The sequence below is a fragment of the Sphaerodactylus townsendi genome, linkage group LG09, assembly GCF_021028975.2.
Source record: "Sphaerodactylus townsendi isolate TG3544 linkage group LG09, MPM_Stown_v2.3, whole genome shotgun sequence".
NCBI lineage: Eukaryota > Metazoa > Chordata > Lepidosauria > Squamata > Sphaerodactylidae > Sphaerodactylus > Sphaerodactylus townsendi.
The window spans coordinates 77,298,934-77,318,171 of record NC_059433.1 but is presented as its reverse complement, the minus strand read 5'-3'; the positions used below and the strand labels follow the sequence as shown (position 1 = coordinate 77,318,171).

General features: G+C 43.9%; 1 protein-coding gene across 1 annotated transcript in view; it reads right to left on the bottom strand.

The window, feature by feature from the left end:
* Positions 1–227: 227 nt before the first annotated feature.
* TNFRSF11B (TNF receptor superfamily member 11b) overlaps positions 228–19,238 on the bottom strand; it is a 70,092-nt gene continuing 51,081 nt past the window's right edge. Inside the window, 5 exon segments of the mRNA XM_048508598.1 lie at positions 228–3,012; positions 3,562–3,786; positions 4,981–5,151; positions 14,164–14,533; positions 17,133–17,226. Coding sequence (XP_048364555.1) covers positions 2,624–3,012; positions 3,562–3,786; positions 4,981–5,151; positions 14,164–14,533; positions 17,133–17,226 — 1,249 coding nt within the window. The 3' untranslated portion in view covers positions 228–2,623.

The following is a 19,238-nucleotide window of genomic DNA, read 5'->3' as shown; positions in this document are numbered from 1 at the left end:
TTGTTTTAGGGACTGATAGCAAGATCTTGGATATTTTTTGTTAGTTTTCCATTTCTTCCTATGCAAAGGAATTTTTTTTTAAATTTATCCAGTACCTCTGGCACAGAAACCTCAGAATCAATCGACTTAATCCAATGAGAATTATGTATAACGTCAGCAGATACATACATTCACTTGGTGTATTTTGATGACAATAACCCAAGAAACAGGCAGCCAGCCAAATTGGAAAAAAAATGTAATAGCTTTATTAAACATGATAAAAATTCAATCTGAAAACCGATCATTTAAATATGGTACATTCATGTTCTAAAACAATATTTCATGTAACATTTTACTCGTTCATGTGAACAATACAGTTTTGCTGTGTAACATTTATTTATTTTTTTAAAAAACCTGGCTGTTAGAAAAAAAATACTTCCAAACGATATCACAACCTATACAAACAAACCTAAGAAACAATCTTTTAAAATCCACAGAAGAATGGAAGGAGGATCTATTCGTGAAATGTAGCAGGCATGTGGCTTAGAAATATACCTCCTCATTCCTTTTAGCTTGAAGACAAACAGTGTATACTCTATTTTTTTTTCTAAATTTCAGGTTGGGTAGAAAAACAAATGACCATTTGGGTGTGCTCTGACTAGTAGCGGCTCTCTGGGATCTTGGGGGATATCTTTCCTCACATTGGCTTCCTGGGATCTTTCAGTTAGAGATGCTGAATGTTGGATCTGGAACCTTCTGTATTTAGGACATGTAAGCTGCTACGTGACTATGTCCCCTTTCCATGTGCCAGACGCTTATGTAAAAATCATTTTCTATGGCCATTCTGGCCCCTTCAAGAGTATTATCAATAGTAAGGTCTGTCCCTGCAATGAACTGGGCATTACCTTTTCTCTGCTCAGTTCAGCGCCACACAACACTACACCCAACATATATGGTACCATTTCATGGCAGTGAAAAGGACCAAAGACTTCAGTGGTTGGCCACATAGCAAGATTCAGAGGCCAACTTTGCCAAAGAGAATGCTATTTTCAAAGCATGTGTGATGCTTGCTTCTGATACACTTTTAAATAAACAGAGATAGCTGAAACATGGTGGTGCTGGATTGCCAACGCTGTGTTAGGAAATTCCTGGAGATTTTGGAGTAAAGCTAGGGAGGGCAGGGTTTGTGGAAGAGTCTCAGTGGGGTATAATGTAGGGTTGTGGAGGAAGCAGCATACCTGAAGAAAAGGTTTAAAAGGAAACTAAGGTCTCATTTAATAATAGGAAATTCTTACTGTAGAATTTGTAGAGATTTCTGGGCTTAAAAAGGGAAGCTGAAAGAAACTCCAAAAACTCTATGGCAAAAACCAGAGGTTCTTACCATGAAGTTGCTGGTGATTCATAGAGCTTTCATTTTAACTTCTAGGTAGCTCTAGGAATCACCAGGAATTCTGTGGTAAGAACCTCCTGAAAGTACACAAGACCTTATTTTTCTTTTTAATTTTTCTCCTGCCACCACTTCTAGCAGCAGCAGGCAACACAACCTGAGGCCAGGGAATCCCTGACTTCTCCTGGGGGCTTGGCAGCCCTACTATAATGCCATAGAATTCAACCCTCCAAAGCAGCCATTTTGTCTAAGGAAACTGATTTCTTTAGTTTGGAAATCAGTGATAATTCTGGGAGATTTCCAGGCTCCACTTGGTGGTTGGCAAACCTAGCTGGTGCTAAAGAGAACCCTTGATTCTTAAATTATTGCCGGAAAGGATATTTTATCAACAGCTGCTTATATCCCACCTTTCTTCCATCATAAGATATAAAGTGGAATAGCTCTAAGGGCATTTCCCCACTTGCCACGACCCCCCAGATGCCCCGCGCTGCTCTCAGCGTGCGTCATTTCTGGCACGTGCCCGGGCTTCCCCACGACCCCGCGTTCTGTGCGGGGTCATTCAAAGGCGCAGTTTGGAAGAGCGCCAGGAATGACGCGCGCTGAGGGGGCGCGACAGTGGCAGCGGCGGGGCAGCTGCGTTGTCGCCGCCCCTGTAGTGGGGAGTGCCGGGGGACCCCACGCTACTTGCGTACAGTAGCGCGGGGCAGAAGGTAAGTGGGTAAACGCCCTAAGGCAGCCTCCCCTCACCAACTGACCAAACTCAGACCATATTAGCTTTAGCAAGGTTGCTGTATTAGGTACCTTCCAACCACCAGCTAAGAGCATAGCTTAGTAACTTGTCATCTGTTTCGACCATCAGTCTAATATTGACATTTCAATTAATAAATATATGTAACATTCTAGATTCAGTGAATATAAATAGCAACTATAGATGCAAACCTATTCTGGCATTTGTTTTGTTTTGTTCTGTTTTGTTTTGAACATCCACTGAATTCACTGAGAGCTTTGGATGTACAAGAATTCCAGAACAGGATTTTAGTGTTACAACAATACTAATCCAAAAGGTCTAGAATGGCTCTCAGCCATCCCAGTCAGACATATAAATAAGCTTAATACAGTAAAACATTTTTTTTCCTTCCCAAATTGAGTTATTACTACTAGCAGCAAGTGAAGGATTTTTATTTTATTTACTTTATTGGACTTACTACCCCACTCATCCCAGCCAAAGGCCGGGCTCAGAGAAAGAAAGAGAAGAAACTACATCGATTTCCCTTTCACCAAATGGGCCTGGTTTCCCAGCATTTCTAAGAAAAACTTTTTGTATAATTTTTGCATGGTGGCGCTGCGGAGGGATTTGACCACCTTCCGAAGGCCTTGAAGTGTCATCTTGGGGAAGTGGTATGCCTTCAGGTGCTTCAGCCCGTACATCAGGCCTTTGATGGAGTCTTGATCTCGGTTTTTTACTCTCCACAAGTTGAGGAGCTTGGGGATCTGTTCTGTGGATTGGCACACTTTCATAATACGGTCAGTTTCCTCTTTGCCGACTTTTTCCCCTGGTAAATTTTCCATCAGCATGTTGAGTTGCTCGGGAGTGACGTTGAGGTGGCCGATCTGTTTTAAGACGCTGTTCTCACAAAGATCGATATCTGCAAAAGACAAAAGACCGAATATTGGCATTTATCATGGATAAAAACCTTCCAGGTTTGTGGTTGCATTGGTCCTAAATAAACCTAAATAAAACTTTTTCAGGCAGGAAATAAAAAGTTTCGTCCAAGGAGTTCTGCAATGTTTTTAGCCCAAAACGTTTTACTTCCAGCCTGAAAACACTTTAAATACATCCTTGATTTTAGCGATTCTTTTGTTGAAACGTTTTTGAAACGTTTTGGTTTGCTCAGCATATCTCTTTAAAACAGTTTTCCAGTCCCAGCCTGGCCCCTTCCGCACAGGCAAAATAATGCGTTTTCAAACCACTTTCACAACTGTTTGCAAGTGGGTTTTGCTATTCCGCACAGTTTCAAAGAGCACTGAAAGCAGTTTGAATGTGCATTATTCTGCATGTGCGGAATGAGCCCCTATTACTTTGACTGTGTGATATCTGGGCATCCTTGACATTATTGCCAGAGGCAAACATCTCATGTGAATTGGCTCTGAGTCCGAGTAGGATTGCTTCACTGCTTGGCTCTGTGAAGTGTTACCTTGTATAATTTTCATGACCACACTGTGGTTTTTGTTCTGCTGCTTCCATAACTTCAAGAGCTGGAAGGTCTGTTCCTGCGGGCTGTGCCTTTGCTTAATCTTTTGCAAGTCTTCCGCAGTGAGGTTCTTCCCTGGTAGGCTGTCTGTTAATGAGTTGAGCCAGTTGGGGGTGAGTTTGGTAGGAACTGCGAATCTGAAGAGCGCCTCTTCACACAAAGTTACATCTGAAAAAGAGTCATAAACATACCTGAGTTTTCAGAACTTGGCTGGGCTTGACCAATTGCTCAAAACCTGTATTAGCACGTCATCAAAAAAGTGTTTAACGTTCTCAGCATTCTTTCAGTGTGGTACATATGGCAGTGATGCTCTGCCAACCACGTGGTGCACTGTGATGATACTGCAACTCCAGATGTGCAAAAATATTTATTTATTTATTTTTCATTCTTATATACCGCCCCTCCCCCAAAGGGCTCTGGGCGGTGAACAACAAGATGAATAAAACAGTTCAGTGTTGGAGCAAATAAATAAATACAAGTTACAATAAGATAGGCTCCACTTAATCATAACGTTAAAACCTCATGAAAACCCCCATTATACAGTGCCTCATTCAAGACAATCAAATTTATGCAAAATTTGTCTCATTTAAGACAATCAAATTTATATCATGATAAAAATGGCTGGATACATATCTAGTCCACTTAGCATGATAAAAATATCTGGATACATATCTAGTCCATTTAGCAATTAAATAAATAAATAAATAAATAAATAAATAAATAAATAAATAAATTTATTTATTTATTTATTTACCGCCCTCCCCTGGAGGGCTCAGCATGATAAAAATGGCTGGATACATATCTAGTCCACTTAGCATGATAAAAATGGCTGGATACATATCTAGTCCACTATTGTAGGGTGAGGATTATTTTAGGATGAGTATATATAGTGATGAAAAGTGTTGTTGAGTCGTAGCCAACTTCTGGCAGCCCCATAGAGTTCTCAAGGCGAGAGACAAGCAGAGGTGGTTTGCCATTGTGCTAGCTTTGGGGTGCCAAAGGTGTGTCAAGACCCAGTCAACTTATGGACCCCCCATAGGGTTTTTAAAATGAGACCAAGGCCCCTTCTGCACACGCAAAATAATGCGTTTTCAAACCACTTTCACAACTGTTTGCAAGTGGATTTTGCCATTCCGCACAGCTTCGAAGAGCACTGAAAGCAGTTTGAAAGTGCATTATTCTGCATGTGCGGAATGAGCCCAATAGTGTGGTTTGCCATTGCCTGCCTTTGCACAGCAACCTTGAAATTTCTTGGTCTCCCATCCAAATACTAATCATGTCTGACCCAGCTTAGCTTTTGAGACCTGACCAGCCTGGGCCTTTCCAATTAGGGCTCACTAGCCTTTTAAACCTCATACGCACCAATTCCACATTGCTGATCTGATTTGTCATTTTTTTCTCCGTGCCACACGTTGTCCTGTTTTGCATCTCCGCCCTGCCCCTCGATTTTCTGGCAGGGTGCTGTGGATGAAAGTTCACTGGAAAAATAGCCTTCTGGACACCTCTCGCAAACAGTGTCGGTCCAGGGGGTGCCTTGAGAAAAAGAAAGCAAAGTTAAACATACTTGGCAAGGATTTCACATAGAATACTTCAAAGACTTCCTGCCCTGCAAAAGACATCAAAGACTGAACTAAAAAGCATCCACATTTCTATTCTTCAGGCAATTGTTTGATTTCTATATCTTCAGAAGGTTACCTTTTAACGAAAAATATTTGTGCCCCAGCAAAACTTGATTGATTAATGTCTTAAAATCCCCCCTTTTCTCAGATTTTGTAAGAGATAAACCACACTTTGAGAAATGTCACGTGGTACAGCCATCTACCTCAGAACAAAACTAGTAGGCTGCATTATTTGAATGCACAAATCCTTATTGGAGACAGAAAATTAGCACACCAGTGTGAAGGACTTTTGCTTACGTTTATGTGCATTGCAGTTTTTAGTAAAGAAAGCATTCAAATGCACAGTTTGCCCATGTGAGAGATTCACAGCAGACATCAGCCCAACATGATACTTCATTCAGGTCATGAACATCCACCAGATTTGTTGGGGGAATCATGCAGTGAATAACTGTCCAAAATCAGAGGATTGGATCCAGCTAGTTTTTCATTCAGTTTTGCCTAATTCCCCACCTTACTACATCCCACCCTTCTCAGGAAGCGGCCTCATAGTGAACTAAACCGTGGGTCCCATTAAGGTCAGTATTGACATTTTCCACACACACCATTTAAAATGTTTTGAGGCAGGAAACGAAATGTTTCCTCTGTGGAATTCCACACTGTTTCTTTGGTTCTGAAAACGTTTCCATGCAGCTTTTTCTCAGTTTTATTTCAAAACCCTTTCAAAACGATTCTTTTGTCTGAAACGTTTCTAAGCCATTTCCCTTGCTGTGAAGTCATATTTATCTTTCCCACTGCCATTGTCCACATCTCTATGCCATCACCCAGCTTCCCCTTCGGTGCCAATTTTTCGTGTCCCTCATCTCAGCCCTTTCCCCTTGCCTCTTTTCTTTATTTTCTTTATTTTGCATTTTGGGCATTTGTTGTTTTTCTGGAGAATCTATGGGACCTCGATTAAACGGAGCCAGAGGGCACTGAAGCAGTGAATCTAGGAACAATCATTTCAATGGGGAATCATTTTTTTAATATTAAAAAAGCCCTCAGGGCAGCTATGAAACATTTGGAAGGGGGTGAATACAGACAAACATTGAGGTAAAGGGTGGGATCGAAAACATTCTGGAAATGTTGTTATGTGACTTGGAAGCCCCAAGATCAACTGTGCTCAGGCAGTTACAAAACAGTAGAGGGCTACCAGAGTTTAGGCCAGGATACCTCAAGGACAAACCTCTTCAGTATTAATCTAGCTACATGCGTACAGCAACTGTTCCTCTCTTGCTGCACCAAGATTTTGACATTCTCACCCCTAGGCAGTACATCTGGTGCCTGCCCTTCAGAGTTTCAGGACATTGGTAAAAACTCTTTTTCACCAGACATTTGGTCTCTAACTATTTTATTAAGTCTTTGAGGATTTTACCCTGGTTTTGATGCTTCATCCTGGTGTTTTAGTGAAATGCCATAGAGTCCCCCTCCCAGAGTAGCCATTTTCTCCTGGGGAACTAATCTGGAGATCAATTGCAATTCCAGAAGATCTACAAGCTCCACCCGGCCCTAAGTTCAGGAAGAAGTTGTTCGGCCTATTTGTGCGAAGTCTTTCCCCACCGTGCAAAGAAACAATAGAAATCGGCCTTTTAGATGACTCAGCAAATGCTTCCTTTTCCTTGAATTAGGACTGCCAAGTTCCCTTCTCAGAGGTTACATCCAGCATGCCAACTGAGTGCCAACGAAGCCCGCTGGGTGCTTAATCATGCCCCAGTTGCTGCCACCCATCTGGAGTCACAAAATGAAGGGTTTACCGAACACCTGGTGACCTGTTATTCATGCCACAGACAGCCAGGAAGCAGCAAATCTGGCAATCCTGCTTTAAATCTATTCAGACCAACTCCCCTTTCGATGCATAAAAAGTCATAGAAGTCAAATACTTCTTACTTTTACCCAATCCATTTGGCATTATGTGCATTTGTGCATTTCTGTGGTAAATAACACCTTGCTTGCATTTAATTGATTTAGATTTAATGCAGCTATGAAAGTATGAATCTATGGATAAATTACGCGACAGGATACACTAAATGAGTTTCCAACGATTTTAGAGGTAAGCAATTGCTTATTAATGTAACCTAGTGAAGATTACATATCGATCCTTGTTCTTTCGGTTGGCTAGATTTTTGCATAATCCCATCCCAAATACAATGTTAATATTTAATAAGACAAAATGAATGTAGAATTAATATTTTCTTAAATGGATGTTATAAAGCGGCAGACACTATATACAGATAATTTCAGAGGGTAGCTATGTTGGTCTGCTGTTGAGCAGTTTGACTTGAATCCAGTAGGACCAACAAGATTTGGGCAGTACGAGCTTTTCAGACTCCTTGGTCAGATATACAGATAAGTTTTCAGAAATGCGAACAAGAAGATAGTTTCGCAGAATAGATGTGTTGATTTGCAGTGGAACAATTAGATTCAAGTCCAGTAGCCCCTTAGAAATAAACAGGAGCTTCAGGGTATAAGCTTTGAGAGACAAGGCTCCATTTGTCAAACACAACAACACATCTGACAAAGGGAACTTTGACTCTTGAAAGCTTCTACCCTGAAACTCTTCTCAGTCTCTAAGGTGCCACTGGGCTCAAATTGAACAGCGGACAAGAACCATTTGGCTTTCCCTTCAGGAATGATCCCCCTTCGATCTTTGCAAAAGATGGGAACGCCATGTTCCTTTTTGAAGGGAAACATTGAAAGGTATTGTATCTCTCTAAAGAGTAAACTTTGAAGCTGCAGTTCTTCATGCCCCGCCCCCACCCCCGGTGTTTATTATATAACTTCAGACTATGGATATCCTCTTGCTCCTAGCTGCTTGATTTGTAACACATCTTAGACAATTTTCGGATTATTCTTACTAATGGTATTTTGGAACTTCTCCAATTGTCTTCCATGGCCGATTACCGACTGCCAGAGTTCCCCGGCCTCACCCCGCTCTGACGTGAAAAGTCACGCCAGAAGTGCTCTCACTTTCCCTGGGGAAAGCAAGAAACATGCACAAGGCAAGAGGAAGTGCATTGCAACAAGAAATCTTGCCCTGATGTACTTTCTCTCTTGGCAGTCCGCAAGCAGGAAGCGCATCAGGACAAGATTTCGTTCCCCGATGTGCTTCCTGTCCCACCGTGCACCTGAGTGCCGGTGGGTAATTGGTCCATGTGTGCGCGTATAACACAATTAGCCCTGGTTAGATGCCAGTCAAACATGTCTAGCTTTATATGCAGTTTGTGGAGCATAACCACATTCCACCATGATTTCCTCTTCCCCCCGGATGCAGGAGTGAGCTGAGGCAAATCAGCTGTCCCTTACCATCTAACCCAGCCTAAAACGATGACCTTCACATTTTGCCTTCTGCTCTTCCGCTGCCAAAAAAAAGTAGCTCACAGCTTTCATAGACTGAAAAGGAAGAAAGCTGTCTCCTCATACTCCACTACTCTTACTTTATTTACAGCCCACCTATAGAATAAAATCCGCCTCATATTAATCAGCTGATATCTGAAAATACACTTTTCATACAATAAAATGATCAAAGTCTCTGGTCGTATAACAGTGAGGAATCTGTGTTGATTTCCTCCATATTGTTTGCCCTCCAATGGAAAGAAACAATAGAACAAGCCCTCTTATGCAAGTTTCTATTTCAGTTTTATCTGTAGCTTAGAGGTAGGGCATCTGTTTGGCATGCAGAAGTTCCCAGGTTCAATCCCTGGCATCTCCCGCTAAAAAGATTGATGTAAAAAACTGTGTGGGAGACCCTGGAGACCTGCAGTCGGTCTGAGCAGACAACACTGGCCTTGATAGACCAAGAATTCTATTCATTAGAAGGCAGCTGATCTTGAACTCTTGTTGATGGAACACTGAAAGACTATGGAGAAGCCTGTTGGCAAAACACATAATTTTGAGCTTGGTAATAAAATATAATGTCTACTTTAATGGCTTTGGCCTTATTTTTTTATCTGGTGTGGCCCTTTTATCTTCCCCTGACTTCTTATGTACTCTGTTCTGCCCCCACAAGTGAATCTGTTTGAGGTGTCCTGTGCTTGGCTAGGACAGAATGGGGGAAACACAAGCCAGGATCAACAGTTCTTACAATGAGTTTATTACCGGAGAGAAACAAGACCCTAACTCCTCTCTTGTGTCTATCTAAGTTAGAGTACTGCCTTGTCCTGAGCAGGTTTGCAGACTGTGTCTTCTCTTGGTTGCTTTCAAGAAGGTCCACTGTGTCTTGCTTCCTTTCAGTTCTTTCAGTCTTATTCCAGTTCTAACTGCTATTAAACTTGACTTGTGCTCTTTGGACCACAATATAATAATATGGATGTCACGAATATTCCGGTTTCCAACTACCCTTAACACCTCTCTCAGACTGACTGACTAAAACTAAAACAGGGGATTGCTGGGTAAAGAAAGGAAACTGCCTATTGGGAAATGTCTCAAAGGGACAGGGGCTAACTAAAATACCCTCCCTTGGAAGACGTAACAAAGAACTAAAACCATGCTAATTATGGGGAAACAAAAGCTTAATGGGGAAATAACAAAAGCCTCTGTGGGGGCATTACATACTCATTTTGGGGAATTTTGCATTGCTGAAGATTCTTTCATTGGCCCAACTGCAACATTATAGTGGTGTGTGTATAAAGTGCCATCAAGTCATAGTCGGCTCATGGCGACCTCAGCAAAGGGCTTTCAAGGCAAGTGAGAAGTAGAGGTGGTTTGCCAGTCTGACCCTTCTAAGTACTGACCCTGCTTAGCTTCTAAGATCTCATGAGATTAGCTATCCCATGCTGCCTTCCCTCCCAAGTTATAGTTTAGAATGCTGAATGTCAGCAGATAAGTTATTCAGCAAGTATAAATACAAATCAAAGGGAACAAAGGCCAGGCTACTTCTATTCAGATGCCCTCACCTATTGCCCTTGCTATCTTCATTGTTACTCACATGCTACATACTTCATTGTTACTCACATGCCAAGCTACTTCTATGCCCTCACCTATTGACTTTTCTATCTTCATTGTTACTTACAGGTATATATACTTCACTTGCTTTCCTTTCCTACTATCAGATCCTGTGAAGATGCCAGCCACAGATGCAGGCGAAACATCAGGAGAGAATGCTGCTAGAACACAGCCATACAGCCCGGAAACCACACAGCATCCTATAAATACAAATGTCGACTCATGTTCATAGGCCTGTACAGTTGACCAATCAAAGAGGTGAGATCTTAGTGGCTGGAAAATGATGTCTCTCCATCTCAGTAACTTCAAAATGGTTCCCCGAAGATCCTATTATTACTGTGAACGCTGATTCAGGCTGTTCACATAGACATTTGGTCAGAGAAAGTTCAATGAATCGTAGCTTTCCTCACAATCTGCATTATCTAAATAAACATGCCTTCTTTCTTTTATTGGTTTACAAGGACTTAACTTTGTAAAACTATATAACTTACATGAATAAGTCATTATCAAAGGGATGTGTTTAATATTTTATGTTGGAGATACATTGTGGCTTCATGCAAATATCCTTGTATTTCATATCAGAAATGCTCCTTGGCTAGAGTATTTTATTTCACATTTGAATGCAGTTTGTCGATGCATTTTGCATTTTTAAAAACTGAATTACGAGGATTCTTCCGGAAACGCTGGAAGCTACTCTAGCTATTTATGAGCTAATATTTCTTTCTGTATTAGGATATATGAAAAAAAAATGTGCTTTGCAGAAGTACGTCAGGAGGCTGTGGATCTTGACAGAATGGTAGCTTGCAATTCTCCTCATCCCAACTAAGTTATAGCATCAGTCTGGACTGTGTCGTTTGTGAGATGATGTATAAAGTTTTTTTTTTTACTTGACAGGGTTGGGTTTTTGTCCCTGCAAAACACAGCCTTTAGAGAAAAACACACCGATTCTATAGTCTTTCTCCCTTCTGGAAATTCATCGTATTATGAGCTTGTCTAGCAAGGGAATAGTCAGTCAGCTGCTTTTCTTATATTGATAATGGCTTCTCTATGAGCATTCATTTATGACACTGGTAATTAATTACTGCCAGACTTTTGCGACGACTCTTCTGCTACACTAATATTGTTATAATTACTCTCTGGGTACTGTATCAGTTAACACTTCTGCTGTTTGTCAAGGCACACAGAAGCCTGGAACGGCATTCTTCCAAATGAAAAATGTTATTAGTTATAACCCATAAATACTGCATCCCAGATAACGTCCCGGTAAAAGAGGACAATCCATCATGTTTCTCATTAGAATGCAATTTGCTGCTGCCATTAAATTACCCATTACAGTAAGAGCAGCACATTTTGCCATGCTGAGCAACATTACTTTTGGCAACGGTCCAGAGAGATGTGAGGAGGACAGCCACTGTTTTTCCCACAAGCCTTTGCAATAAATTCACTACCTGTCAGTTTCTTCTGGGTACGGATCGTTTCCATGAACTTTAAGCTTCACAAGAGCGTTTGGGTTGTTGCAGTCTTGCACAGGCAGCAAAATCGGAAGGTTTGCTGAGCCCATCGCTAAGCTACCTCAAGTGGTGGATGTGACGTATGGGGGTCACAATTGGCCTGGCCTGCTTACAAGACTCAATAACCAGACTTGCAAACAAGTCCACAAAAGTTACCCACCTGCCCAGAGCACCACAGTTATACCCAGAGGTGGGATCCAGCAGGTTCTCACAGGTTCCCGAGAGTAGGTTACTAATTATTTGTGTGTGTCGAGAGGGGGTTACTAATTGGTGATTTTGCCACGTGATTTTTGCCGTAGTTATGCCCCTCCTCTCAGCAGTAGCGCGCAGAACTGGAAGCAGTCTAGCAGGAGGTGCCCCGGCGTGCGTGGCAGCCTGCGCCTGCGTGCATTCATTTCCCACCCAAGGACCAGCACAGCGGCTGCGTCCTTGCCACATCCCTGCCCAGCAATGCCCCGCCCCTGGAATGCCCGGCCACGCCCCTGTTGTGCCCCGCCCAGCCTCATTGGCGCTACGCCATAGTTTGAATCCCACCACCATGGGAACCTGTTACTAAAATTTTTGGATCCCACCACTGGTTTTACCCATCTCATGCATACGTTACTTTAAGGAGGGTAGCTATGTTGGTCTGCAGTAGAAAAGCTACAAATGAGTCAAGAAGAGGAGGAGGAGGAGGAGGAGGAGGAGGAGGAGGAGGAAGAATTTGGATTTATATCCCACCTTTCTCTCCTGTAAGGAGGCTCAAGGTCAGGGGCGAATCTAGGAAAACTGGAGCCCGGGGACAAAATCTGAGTTTGGTGCCCCCCCACCCCAGGTATGGACGACCACCCTCCCCCACAATGATTTTCTCCCCACCAACTCTCTTTCCTAATTGTGTCCTCACACCAACCCTATGAGGTAGGTTGTTAGCCTGAGAAACAGCTCCAAGCCAGTGCAAGTGGGAATTAACTTTTAAGCATGTAAATCTCTCACAAGTCACCCCCCATCTGAAGGTTTACCAAGCAAACATCAGCATCATCTCTCACAAATCACCTCCTACCCCCAGCAAAACAGGCATGGCTCTCTCCCCACCACTTTCCTAATTGTGTCCTCACACCAACCCTGTGAGGTAGGCTGCTAGCCTGAGAAACAGCTCCAAGCCAGTGCAAGGGGAATTAACTTTTAAGCATGTAAATCTCTCACAAGTCACCCCCCCCCCCATCTGAAGGTTTACCAAGCAAACGTCAGCATCATCTTCAGTTCTGCTGCTGCTTCTGGGCTCCCTGCTCAGCTTGTCTTTTCCTGTGCCTGCTGCCTGGGAGAAGGCTTCTGAGAAATGCCACACTTAATTTAAGGTGAATAAGGCATGCTGGGTTAGAGGGAGGGGAGGCGGAGCTCCCTAGTCCTGCTCCTAGGAGCCCAGTGGGACTTCTCCCCCGCCCCCTGGACACTCCAGGCCACCGTACAGAGTGGGCGGGGCTACGACAGGCACTGGGAGCAGTGCTGCTTCAGTGCCTGCTTTCTAGGGCTTGTTCAATCCCTGGCTCTGTAGGAGGATGTTTTGGCGCCCCCCACGTGACCTCAATCGATGCGCCTGGGGACAAGGGGTACCCCATGTCCCTAGACAGGAACGCCAGTGCTCAAGGTGGCTTACTAGCTCCTCTCCCCTCCTCTCCCCACAACAGATAGGCTTATGGGAAATCTTAACCCTACCTTTATTCTCCTTTCCTTAATCATATTTTACATTTCATTCCTCCATAGCTAAAGTATATGTTTCCAAGAACAAATTCTCAGTTGTCTGATTTATAATAATGCAAAGGAGATTGTTCTCCTAAAAGAAGAAGAAGGGGAGTAGTAGTTTGGATTTATACCCCACCTTTCTCACCTGTAAGGAGACTCAAGGTTTCTTACAAGCTCCTCTCCCCACAACAGACACCTCATGAGGTAGGAGGGGCTGAGAGAGCTCCGAAGAACTGTGACTAGCCCAAGGCCACCCAACAGGAATGTAGGAGTGCGGGAACATATCTGGTTCACCAGATAAGCCTCTGCCACTCAGGTGGAGAAATGGAGGATGAAACCCGGTTCTCCAGTTTAGAATCCACCTTCTCTTAACCACTACACCACGCTGGCTCTCAGTAGGACCTTAGAGATCAATAAGATTTTCAGGGTATGAGCTTTTAAGGGTTTGTACCCCAAAATCTTGTTGGTCCCTGAGATGCTATTGGATATGGATGCTAGTCATTTGTGACACTTACATGCCCTGCAATAAATCGAGAATTCCCTCTTTTCTAATGAAAAACCAGTAAGTGATTCTTCCTCACCATATGTGAACAGCCCAATATCTATTTACAGTTCAAGCAGAGCTGGGTTTGTACATAAACAAAATTAATTACAGTTTAAGACGATGAAGGGGCCTCAGCTAAAATGACTCGACCCAAGTCTTGAGAATGGACACCTACCTTTCTCAACAACGCCAAACCCTGCGGGGCATTTTGTGTGCTTTGCACAGTATTCTAGTTCGAAGTACCGCCCCTCGATGCATTCGCAGATACGCTTCTGGGTACTGGTGCATTCTTGTCTTGCAAACTGCAGCTCCTGGCACACAGCGCTGCAGTAGAGGCATTCATCATCAAAGTTCCAGTCGTCTTCATAATGGCCTTCTGGGCATGGAGCACATACAGTCTGCGAAGTCTCAGTGCAGGGCTTTTTGACGTAAGTCCCTGCAGGGCATTGGTCACACATCAACTGGCGTCCGCTTCTGCGGTCGTAATAGGGATACTTGGGAGGAACGGTCTCCTGAACAGTCCATTTCACAAAAATGTCCAGCAACTAATAGAACAGATACAAAACAGGGTATGCAAATGTGAATGCAGGGAATGCAAATGTGAATACAAATGTAAACAGACTGAAAACCCCATCTGCAATTCAATGCAGTCAACCACACCTTTGCACAGCAAGTTCCACCCAAACACGTACTGATTGGTTCCCCACCCTGGGACATGGCAATATAAACCCCACTAAACATTCCCTTCTCCCTGGACACAGTGTGTGACACACTTCTCTCTGTGACACACCTCTGAAGATAGCGGCCACAAATGAAGAAGAAGAAGAGTTTGGATTTATATCCCCCCTTTCTCTCCTGTAGGAGACTCAAAGGGGCTCACAATCTCCTTGCCCTTCCCTGCCCCCCCCCCCCACAACAAACACCCTGTGAGGTAGGTGGAAACATTAGGAACAAGATCTACCAGACCACGGCCACATAGCCCGGAAAACCCACAACAACCAGTTGAGTCCAGCCATGAAAGCCTTCAACAATACATAGATACAAAACAGGTTTTTTTGAAAAAAAAAATATAGTGATGGCACCTAGAAACAATATTTTAGGGTCACTTTAATTTTACCTTTTTTAAAAAGTTAAGATTCTTAGAATCAATTTTGGAATTTAAAAGTTGGGAGAAAACATAAAAAAAATAAAATTAAACAATTGTCAACATGGAAAATATGTCCACATTAGAATTAACACAGAAAATGTATACTGCTTGGCACACATACTGATTATGCGCATGCACAGTCTATATGTGCATATTTTCATATAATTTCCCCAAGTTCTCGTACCGGAAGTTTAAAACGACTAAACTGAGGCTATTGTGCTTTGATCATATCATAAGAAAACAAGGTTTCCTGGAAAAGACAATAATGCTAGGCAAAGTTGAAAGCAGTAAAAACAGAGGAAAGGCCAACGCAAGATGGATGGAATCAGTTGTTTTACTCCTATGGAAAAGGAGCAGTTCAACTCAGTGGTGGGATTCAAATAATTTAACAAATCGTTGCTTACAAGCACCATTTTAACAACCGGTTCTGCCGAAGTGGTGCGAACCTGCTGAATCCCACCACTGGTTCAACTCCATGATTACCTTCTGCGTATTCTGGGTAACCAAAGGCTGTTAGCTTTGGTACATACGAGAGTCTGTTTGTTTACCTGGGGTCTCAAAACCTTATCAAGAGTCCTTCTTGAGATGATCATCAGACAGATACGTGGAGAAAAACATACAGGGAAATCTAATGGGGAATGCTGAGGGAGTTAAAACGATGTATTTTATTTGTTTGAACCTTTGATCTCCCTCATTATCCAGTATGTGTTACTTCTAATTCTATTGATTTATGACAGGACTGGCATCTAGCCTTTCTGTATCTACCCTTCCCTTACATCCTTACGTACATCTTCCCCACCAGATTACAGTTTTCCTCCACATACCTATCCGAAAAAGTGGGCCATGACTCAATAAATAAACACTGATAGTCTTTACAGTGCAGGTGGATATTAGCTTTATTTTGCTACAATGGACTAACATGATTACCCCTTTGCAATCATGTTTCACAGTTTTAGGTGGATGGCCATGTCGTTCTGCATTAGAAGACAAGATTATATCCTGGAAATCCAGTGGTGGAATCCAAACATTTTAGTAACAGGTTCCCATGGTGATGGGATTCAAACTGTGGCGTAGCGCCAGTGGGGCTGGGCGGGGCACGACGGGGCGTGGCTGGGCATTCTGGGGGCAGGGCATTCCTGAGCGGGAACCTGTGAGAACCTGCTGGATCCCACCTCTGTGGAAATCTTGTTGAACTAAGGTACTATTGGACTGAAATGGTGTTCTACAGTGCAATCCTAAGGATGAATACTCAGAAATAAGTTCATTTGGGTTTAATAGGACTTACTTAGACATAATTGTGGTTAACATTGCAGCCTTAAGAAGTACTATTGTATAGGCAGAAGATACCGTATCACCTCAGTCTTCCCTTGGAATGTTTTGAAGTAGAGTATAATAATAGGCAGGGTTCCATGGCAGGTGAGCAGAAGTTCTTTGGCAGACCAATTAGTGGAGACAGGAAGTTGGAAAACCTTTGCCGCGAGGCATGCCAAGCACCTCTCAGGAGAGAAGCTAGGACAGAATTACAACGACCTCCATATACCCTTCAGCAAAACCCTACAGCCTGTAAAATGCTTACGGGCTGTGCAATGCGGCTGTGAAATTTCTGTTAAAAGCGATGCTTGAACAAGAAAATAAGAAAGCTGTACCAGTCCCCAAGATGAAACGAGGCAAGGTCAGATGCCAACAGCGTAGGGGGAAAGTGAAAATGTACTATATGGATACCAAAAAAAAGCCCCCTTGGAACTTTGGGAGCAACTTTGTTAAGGGATCTCTGGGAATGCGTTGATCTCTAGCATTTCCCCACATTTGTCGAATTCACAGAGAGTCAAAGCTATGTAAGAAAAAACTATACTAGGCCGTACCAGAGTCAATTTGGTAGAGTGGTTAAAAGCGTCAGACTCTTCATCTAGAGAACTGGATTCAATTCCCCAACTTCCCGCCTGAAGCCTGCTGGGTGACCTTGGGCCAGTCACAGTTCTCTCAGATCTCTCTCAGACCCACTTATATCACCAGGTGCTTTTTGTGGGGAGTGGAAGGGATAGAGAAGGTAGAGAAAAGTGGGGTATAGAAGCCAATTTTTCTTCTACCCGTCTTCATGCTTTTCAAATCATATCTACAGGAGGTTTGAATAGCCTCTAATTATTTTCAGAAGAGGAATTTAAAAGGGAAATAAAATTTCCTCCCACCTTCTCTGTAATCTTCAAATGGCAGGCATTTGCTTCAAAACTACCACCCCGCCCTCACCCTGAAACACAAGCAACTAGATTACAGTGCAAATAGCATCAGATTCCCCCAAGTTTCTTTTCCTTCTGTCACACGCTTATGAAAGTGAAGAAACTAGTTTTTCAGCATATCAAAATATTATTCTATGTTTTGGCCTTTGAGGTTTCATACGGACCACCGAAGAATGTTGGAATTTACTGAAACAGATAAAGCAGCCTCTGTTTTGAATTCCAAACACATCCTGTAAGACTGTTTTTTTCTTGAGGAAACCACTACCAATGTCTGGAAGGGATCCAACGTCAAATCTTTTGCCTTCTGCTGTTTGGTCTTCTACAGGAACGCAATTACATTCAGATCAAAAAACCATATAGCGCAGCTCTGTGTGTTTGTTCGCGCACACAAAGTGTTGTCAAGCCACAACCCATTTATGGTGACTCTATAGGGCATAGGTGTCAAACTCATGGCCCTCCAGATGTTATGGACTACAGTTCCCACCATCCCCTGCCAGCATGATGATAGCAAGGGATGATGGGAACTGTAGTCCATAACATCTGGAGGGCCGTGAGTTTGACACCTGTGCTATAGGGTCTTCAGGGCAAAAAATGAATAGAGGTGATTTGCCTTTGCCTTCCTCTGTATAGCAGCCCTGGAATTCTTTGGTTACCTCCCATAGAAATAGTAACCAGGGCAAAGCCAGCTTAGTGTTGAAACCTGAAGAATTCAGGCCAGCCTGGGATATTGAGATAGTCCAGCTAATGATTGTCAAGGAAGAACTTACCTACATGACATAGACGGATTCCGCATGGGCCAAAAACAGTGGTGTGAAAACGGTGTAAACCCTTTTACACCGTTTTCACACCACTGTTTTTGGCCCATGCAGAATCTGCCATAGAGTTTATAACTTGCCATTTGTTCCCATCCAGGCAGTGGTGGGATCCAAAAATTTTAGTAACAGGTTCCCATGGTGGTGGGATTCAAACTGTGGCGTAGCGCCAATGGGGCTGGGCGGGGCACGACGGGGGCATGGCTGGACATTCCGGGGGCGGGGCATTCCTGGGCGGGGCTGTGGCAAGGATGCAGCCGCTGCGCCGGTCCTTAGGCGGGAAACACTGGTGCACCTCCTGCTAGACTGCTTCAAGTTCTGCGCGCTACTGCTGAGAGGAGGGGCGTAACTAAGGCAAAAATCACGTGGCAAAATCACCAATTAGTAACCCCCGGCACAGCGGCTGTGTCCTTGCCACAGCCCCGCCCAGTAATGCCCCGCCCCTGGAATGGCCAGCCACGCCCCCATCGTGCCCCGCCCAGCCCCATTGGTGCTATGCCACAGTTTGAATCCCGCCACCATGGGAACCTGTTACTAAAATTTTTGGATCCCACCACTGGGTGGCATGCAAGAGAAGAGAGGGAGGGAGAGGAAAGGGACGGTGGAGGAGGCATGCAAGGGAAGAGAAGTGAGAGAGGGGAGACAGTGAGCTGTGGCATGCAAGGGAGGGGAGGCAGGGGGCCCTACATCTTGATATGACCCACCCACCCTAGCGGAGGGAAAGGGAAGGGAGGGAGGGGGAGGGGTGGCATGCAAGGGAAGGGAAGGGAGGGAGGGGTGGCATGCAAGGGAGGGGAGGGAGAGGGAGGGGCCCCAGCATCTGGATATGGCCCACCCACCCTAGTGGAGGGAGAGGGAGGGGAGGGAGGGGGAGGGTGGCATGCAAGGGAAGGGAAGTGAGGGAGGGGAGACAGTGAGGGGCTGCATGCAAGGGAGGGGAGGCAGGGGGCCCAGCATCTTGATATGACCCACCCACCCTAGCGGAGGGAAAGGGAAGGGGGGGAGGGAGGGGGAGGGGTGGCATGCAAAGGAAGAGAAGGGAGGGAGGGAAGAGAGT